The 7,371-nt window shown below is 64.7% G+C and overlaps 2 protein-coding genes across 2 annotated transcripts; one reads left to right on the forward strand and one right to left on the reverse strand.

Annotated features, from left to right (window-relative positions):
• Positions 1 to 88: 88 nt before the first annotated feature.
• NAXE (NAD(P)HX epimerase) lies at positions 89 to 2,094 on the forward strand (the record flags this gene model as incomplete). Its single annotated transcript, XM_084303479.1, has 6 exons — positions 89 to 240; positions 770 to 878; positions 957 to 1,067; positions 1,178 to 1,291; positions 1,381 to 1,528; positions 1,618 to 2,094. 6 exons carry the CDS (start codon positions 89 to 91, stop codon positions 1,818 to 1,820), a joined length of 837 nt encoding a protein of 278 aa, XP_084159605.1. The 3' UTR covers positions 1,821 to 2,094.
• GPATCH4 (G-patch domain containing 4) lies at positions 2,053 to 4,873 on the reverse strand. The gene is made up of 7 exons (XM_084303478.1): positions 4,752 to 4,873; positions 3,726 to 3,799; positions 3,503 to 3,595; positions 3,253 to 3,360; positions 3,007 to 3,116; positions 2,861 to 2,911; positions 2,053 to 2,730 (listed from the first exon to the last, which is right to left on the reverse strand). The coding sequence occupies exons 1-7, from the start codon at positions 4,825 to 4,827 to the stop codon at positions 2,355 to 2,357; spliced, it is 888 nt and encodes a 295-aa protein (XP_084159604.1). The 5' UTR covers positions 4,828 to 4,873; the 3' UTR covers positions 2,053 to 2,354.
• Positions 4,874 to 7,371: the final 2,498 nt, after the last annotated feature.

Below are 7,371 nucleotides of genomic sequence, written 5' to 3' on the forward strand. Positions count from 1 at the left end.
CCGGGGAGGAGCCGGGGCCGGGGCCGCCCCTTGCGCTTGCTCCGTGTTGCTCCGGGCCGATCCGAGCCGTGCGGGGCCGGGGCGCTGCATGCGGGGTCCTCGGGGGCTGCTGGGGTTGGGGTTGGGGTTGGGGCTGCTGGTGGCGGCGGGGGGGGGGCGCTGCCCGAGCCGGGGTTGGAACTGGAGCCGTCCCCGCTGCGCCATGCACGGCTCCGGCACGGGGGGGCTGCGCTTCCTTGGGTAAGGGGTCCTGTTTTTTTTGGGAAGGGGGTGGAGAGGGTGCAGGGGGGGTTGGAGAGGGTGCAGGGGGTGGTGGAGGGGGTGCAGAGGGCGTGGAGAGGGTGCAAGGGGGGCTGGAGGGGGTGCAGGGGGGGTAAAGAGGGTGCAAGGGGGGTAGAGAGGGTGGAGGGGGAGTGGAAAGGGTGCAAGGGGGTTGGAGAGGGTGCAGGGGGGGCGTGGAGGGGGTGCAGGGGGGTTGGAGAGGGTGTATGGGGGTCATGGAGAGGGTGCGGGGGGGTGCAGGGGGCTGCAGAGGGTGCAAGGGGGGTTGGAGAGGGTGCAGAAGGAATGGAGAGGGTGGGGGAAGTACAAGGGGGGGGCTGCCCCCCTGTCCCTGAGTGTTTTGCAATACCAAAGTGGGGTGGGGGGTGGGTAAATGCAGCGGCACCCCCGTGCTGGCCCTGGTCCCATAGCGCTGGGGTCCCAGGGGTGCCCGCAGGGGTCCCACGGGTGCCCGCAGGGGTCCCACGGGTGCCCGCTGCCCCCCCAGGCAGGAGGAGGCCCAGGCCATCGACCAGGAGCTCTTCACCGAGTACAAGTTCAGCGTGGACCAGCTGATGGAGCTGGCGGGGCTGAGCTGCGCCACCGCCATCGCCAAGGTGGGCGCGGAAGCGGCGAGCGGCACCCTTGGGTGCCCACCCAGCCCGCTGTAACCCTGCTCTCCCTCTTACCCCAAGGCGTACCCCCCCGGCTCCTTCACCAAGAGCCTCCCCGCCGTGCTGGTCGTGTGCGGGCCGGGGAATAACGGAGGTGATGGCTTGGTGTGCGCCCGCCACCTGAAAATGTTTGTGAGTGTGTCCTGCACGGGGCCGAGCCTCGCCCCCTGCCCCCAGGGTCCCAGGACCCGCAAAATTTGGGGTTTCTGCTCCCCCAGACGGCTCCCTCCTTGTCCTCGCAGGGCTACGAGCCCAGCGTGTATTACCCCAAGCGCCCCAACAAGCCGCTGTTTGAAGGGCTGACCACGCAGTGCCAGAAGATGGACATCCCCTTCCTCTCTGAATTCCCGGCAGAGGTGAGCAAACAGCACCCCAAAACGGCACACAACCCCCCTCCTCAGGGCTGTACCCCCACCCTGAGGCTGGTTTCCCCCCCCTGCTGCAGGCTGCGCTCATCGACGAGCTCTACGGGCTGGTGGTGGACGCGATTTTTGGGTTCAGCTTCACGGGGGCGGTGCGGGAGCCCTTCGGGAGCATCCTCAACACCCTCGAGCGCGTCACGGTGCCGGTGGCCAGCATCGACATCCCCTCGGGTGAGTAGCAGCCAGACCCTTTGGGGCAAAAGGCACCCGGTTGGGGGGAGGTTTTCCCCGCTCCAGCCAAGTTTTGGGGTTCGTTGCAGGCTGGGACGTGGAGAAGGGGAAGGCGGACGGGCTGCAGCCCGACATGCTCATCTCGCTGACGGCGCCCAAGAAGGCGGCGCGGCATTTCGCCGGCCGCTACCACTTCCTGGGCGGCCGCTTCGTGCCCGCGGCGCTGCAGAAGAAATATTCGCTGAACCTGCCCCCGTACCCGGGGACGGACTGCGTCCTGCAGCTCTCCTAGGGTTGGGGATTGGCATGGGCACGGCCACGCAGGGCCGAATTTTGCCAAAGATGCAGCTCTGCGCCCAGAGGAGGCTCAGCACCGCGTGTTGGTTCAGTGCTGCCCAGCTCCGGCAGCGGGATGGAGGTTTGCTGCAGGTTGCCAGGGCTGGGGTTTGGGGTTAGAAGCTAATTTGGGTGTTTCTAGGCGTAGACACAACCCAGGATCTGTCACACGATGCACTTCAGGAGCGTTTCACTGCAATAAAGTTTTATTGATGCTCTTAGGAAATGAACCAGTGCGCGGTGGGCTCTGCCCTTGTGTCCCTTGATGTTGGACCCGTAACAAACACGTCCCAGCCCTAGGGCTTGGGGGGATCTGGGTGCACCCCACGCTGGAGGAAGGCTCCGTGGGTGAAACAAAACTCCAGCCAGCCCCAGCCCAACAAGCCCAGGAGCCCCACACAGCTCACGAGGGGCTCGGCCACAGCTCTGGGTGCCCACCGGTGCCGCAGGCAGGATCGGTGCCCTCCCAGCCAGGCGGTACCAGCACCATTCACTCCTCCTCCCTCCGCTTCTTCTTCCTCTTCTTCTTCTTGGGACCATGCTCAGCCTGCTCTGCCCCTTCTGCCTCTTCTAGAGGTAATTCTGCCTCAGCCAGTTCTTCTTTCTCCTTCTTTTTCTTCTTTCTCTTCACAACCTTCTCTTCCTCTCCTTCCACCTCCTCTTCTCCGCTTGGCTCGCAGCTCTGTGGCGCCTCAGCCTCTGCTCCATCTCCAGCCCGTTTCTTTTTCTTCTTTTTCTTCTTCTTCTCCTGCAGCTCTGCGGGCTGGGGCTGCTCCCTCTTTTGCTGGTACGTGGCGAGGAAGGCTCGCTCCTGCTCCTCCAGGCGCGCCAGCTTGGCGCTCATGGTCAGGCCGTGACGGGCCCCCCTGCAACAACCCCAGCTTTAGGGTGCTCGCAGCGGGGTCCAGCACCCCCTGGGCCAGAATGCGCCCCCCGGGGCCCAGCCTGCCAGGAGCAGGGATCCCAAAAACGCAGCCCCCCCCCTCAGCCACTCACTTGTGTGCGGTGCGGCCCCCGCATGCTCTCACCAGCTCCTCATCCGTCAGCCTGGGGACACAATCAGGACGTGTCACCCCCAGCACCGTGACACCGGCGTGAGCCGCAGCAGGGTTCCCCTGCCGTCCCCATCCCTCCCTCCTTGCCTGCGGGCCGAAGAGCGGTCCAATTTCTCCTCCTCCTCCTCCTCCTCGCTGCTCTCCGAGCCTGCGGGCAGCTTGGCCGGCTCCTCGCCGCGTGCCGTGAGCGTGGCTGCCTGCCGAGGGAAAGGGGGACGTGGAAAAAAAAGGGGCTGAAAAGGGGCCACAGCAGCAAGAGGCTGCTAGGTCCGTGGCACAGAGGGGGCGCAAAGCTCACAGCAGCTTTTGCAGAGCCACGTCCCGAGGTTTCACCTTGACGAAGCGGCCGTACAGTTTGCTGCTGGCACCGATGGCCTTGCGGGGCTTCTTGGTGCTGATCCCAGAGCGCTGCTCACCGAGGGTCTTCAGGCAGACGCCATCCTGCAGGAGCAGACCACAAATGGGTGTTTTCATCTGCGTGCAGCAGTGCCGGGCACTGCGAGCCTCAGGGGATGCAAAAAAAAAAACCAAAAGCGACCCCAAATCCCGCTTTCTGGTGGACTTCCCCACCGCCCCCCCCTACCTGCCCGTCCTCCACAGCGATGTTGGCGGCGGACTCGTTGAAGACGTGATCCCACCAGTGGAAGGAGAACTGCTCGGCCGCGTTGTGACCCACCTGCGGGGCAAAAAAGGGACAGGCAGGGGGACCCCTCAAAAAGGGGACAGCCACCAGGACCTCTGGCACACCCCCGGGGTGCGTTTTGGGGCCACAACAGGGTCTGGTCCCCTCCCGTCACCCTACTCACCCCCGCGCTGTCGCATTTCACCTTCACCCTGAGGGCCTGGCTGATGCCGTCCTCCTTCTTGCCCAGTCCCTTGCCTGCGGACGGAGGGAGCGGCGCTCACGGGGGCTCCACACAACCGGGGGTCTCCACACCCCGAATTGGGGGATGTCCCGGGGGGGATCTCAAGGGAAAGGACCCAAAGGGAGCCCCAGGCCTGGCTGCAGCGTGCCCCCAGCCGTGCCGCTGCACGAAGGATGAGGGCACGGCTTGTGCGTGGAGGGTGGCGGTGTGCCCCAGCACCCATGGGGGCATGCAGGAGCCACGGGGACCCCCGGCACCCAAGGGGACCCCCCGAGACCCGTGGGGACCCCTGACACCCATGGGGAGCCCTGAGAGCCATGGGGAGCCCTGGCACCCAAGGGGACCCCCCAAGACCCGTGGGGATCCCTGACACCCGTGGGGATCCCTGGCACCCATGGGGACGCCCCAAGACCCATGGGGACCCCTGAGCAGCCGTGGGGACCCCCAGGAGCCATGGGGACCCCTGACACCCAAGGGGACCTCCAAGACCCGTGGGGATCCCTGACACCCGTGGGGATCCCTGGCACCCATGGGGACGCCCCAAGACCCATGGGGACCCCTGAGCAGCCGTGGGGACCCCTGACACCCATGGGGACCCCTGAGACCTGTGGGGACCCCTGGGAGCCCTGAGCATCCTTGGGGACCCCCAGCAGCCATGGGGACCCCCGGGAGCCGTGGGGACCCTCAGGACCCCCAGCAGGAGTCAGGACCCTTGGGACCCCTGAAGACCCTTGGCACCCCTGTGGCCCCCCAGCATCCACGAGCCCCCTCGGGTCCTCCAGGGCCCCCCGGGATCCTTGGGGACCCTCAGGACCCCCGTGACCCCCCAGCACCCACGGGGACCCCCAGAACCGGGTGAGAACCCCGAGCGTGGACCCTCAGCATCCCCACAGACCCCAGATACCCGGGGGGGTTTCGGGGACCCAGAACAGCTCCGGGACCCCCCCGGGACCCCCCCAGCCGCACCCTGGCTCCAGCCGTGCCGCCGCAGGAGCCCCTCGGCGAAGCTCAGCCCCCGGCCCCCCGGCCCCGGGGCGCTCATGGCGACGGGCACGGGACGGGACGGGGCTGGGGGGGGGGCGGGACGAGGTGGGGGGGGGCAAAGGCACAACCCCCGGGGCGGGCCCCGCGCGTGCGCGGTGTGGGGGGGGGAGGGCGCAAAGACCCCCTCCCAAAAAATGTCCCCTGTGGAAGGGAGGAGACGCAAACGGGGGTCCCGGGGGGGGCAAGGGGGGTCCCGAGGGTTTCCAAGGCTTCTGGGGGGGTCCCCCCGGGTCCTGGGGGGCCACGGGGGTCCTGAGGGTCCCCAAGGCTTCTGGGGGTCCCTCCGGGTCCTGGGGGTCCCCACAGCTGCTGGGGCTCCACGGGGGTCCCCAAGGCTTCTGGGGGTCCCGAGGGTCCCCAAAGCTTCTTGGGGTCCCCCCGGGTCCCGAGGGTCCCCAAGGCTTCTGGGGGTCCCCCTGGGTCCTGGGGGTCCCGAGGGTCCCCAAGGTTTCTGGGGTCCCCCCCGTGTCCTGAGGGTCCCCACAGCTGCTGGGGGGTCAGGGGGGTTCTGAGGGTCCCCCAAGGCTTCCAGGGGTCCCCATGGGTGCCAGAGGTCCCCCACTGCTCCTCCGTGTCCCCCATGGGTGCTCAGGGTCCCCCTGGGTCCCAGCGGTGCCCCCCCCAAGGCTGCTGGGGGGTCCCTGTGGGTGCTTGGGGCCCCCCACAGCTGCTGAGGGTCCCTGGGGATCCCCCCCCAAAGCTCCTGGGGGTCCCCACAGCTCCCAAGGGTCCCCAGGGGTCCCTGTGGGTGCTCAGGGCTCCCCTCATGGCTGCTGGGGGTCCCCGTGGGTCCCATAGGTGCTGTGGCACCTTGTCCTTGTCCCTCCCCATCCCATCACCCCCCCCGAGCTGTCACCATGTCCCCACAGCCAGGCCAGACTTGTCCTGGGGACCAAAAGAGACTTTTTCCCCAAAAAGAGACTTTTTCCCCAAAGCAGCAAAAGGAGCACAGAGATGTCCCCCCCGTTCCCAAAATGATGGGGCCGGAGCAGCACCGTGGCAATCCTGGCTCCACTGGGGGGGGGGGGAAATGGGGTTGAGCTGGGACTCGACCCCTTGGGCACGATCCTCATCCTTTGTGGATTCCTGTCCTGGAGCTGCTGGCATGGGTCAGAGGTGCACGGGGACTTTTTGGGGCACAGGTGGGAACACAAAGGCACCGGCCAGGCCCGGCACACTGCAGCCAGGCGAAGCAGAACAGCATTAAAAAATTAGACGTTACAAAATAGACAGAAATTAAAAATAAACCGAGTCAGAGCATGGCAAGGGTTTCTGCCCTGTGAGCGGGGAGGCAGAGAAGCACAATTCAGCCCCCTCTCTCCATCCCTTCCTGCTCCCAGGGCTGAGCAATGAACACATCGCAGCATTTTTATGTATTTTTTCCCCGTAATCTATCCCGACTCTGACCTCCAGCCCCTGGGAGATGTCCCCGTTGCCCCCTTATTACCTCGAGCAGTCGCTCTGGCCTCGCACCCTCTGAATCAGGGCCACAGATGCTGGATGCAGAGCAGGGCACAGCCAGGGAGGTTTAGTAATAAAAAAAGGGAAAAAAAAAAAAAAAAAAAAAAAAAAGAGGAAAAAGAGATTTCTTGAAGGGAATTTAGTTGTTCATTTCCTGCAATATCTCCCTCCTCCACATTTAAGAGGTTTGACTTCAAAGTTGAAAGTGTTACCTTCAGTTACTGGGGAAAACGCTGCCTTTCCCCTCCAGGGAGAGGGGAGGAACAAAGCGAAATTAAGCCCTTTGCAGCAGAAACGTCCCCCAATCAATCAGCCAGATTTGCCACTGCCTGCTAAGGAAATTGCTCCTTCTATTACATTTTAAAGGAATGACTTATATTTACCAGAGAAAAAATGAGAGGAAACAGTCGGCGAGAAACACCGCGGGGCAATTCCTTGGGGAAGGAGAGAGACAACAGCGAGCGAGCACAATTGTTCCCCTAAAAGGGGGCTCCTGAGCAGCTCTGAGGATTAGGGAGAGCTCTCCGGAGGGGATTAAGGTTTCACTAAAATCCTCCCCCTCCACCAGCGTTCAAAGCCGCCTTCTCCTCCCAAGCCTGGGCTGAGCCAAGGTGAGGCCGTGCGGGGCTGCTGGCGAGCACCAGCGGGTCCCAACCCCACTGGGGGGGTCCCCAGGGCCAGGTGGCTGCAGCCAAAGCCCCCTCCCCGGGATCCCACCAGCCCCAAGCCCCTCCACGTGGCTCCAGATACGGAATCGGAGCCCCAAATCCATGGGGTGCTTGGCAAAGCCCCCCGAGCAGCGAGGGGAAAGGGGGGCAGCAGCTTTGCCAAATTTCCCAGGGGGAACTGGTGAGCTGGTGGATGAGCATCGGGTGGGAAGAGGCTGCCCGACTTGTTTTTTGGCACCTTGGCTGGCAGCAGGTGAGGAATGACCTCGAAGTGACGCCGTTGCCAGCAGCCATCTCCTCTCCCTTGCACTCACCTGCTTACCCCATCCTAAGCACAGGCACAGGACGTCCAACAAACCTAAGAAACCATTTGGGATCACGCAGGCCTTTCCAGAAAGCCACTTTCAGCTGCA

The sequence above is a fragment of the Netta rufina genome (assembly GCF_964035555.1).
Source record: "Netta rufina genome assembly, chromosome: 29".
Classification (NCBI taxonomy): domain Eukaryota; kingdom Metazoa; phylum Chordata; class Aves; order Anseriformes; family Anatidae; genus Netta; species Netta rufina.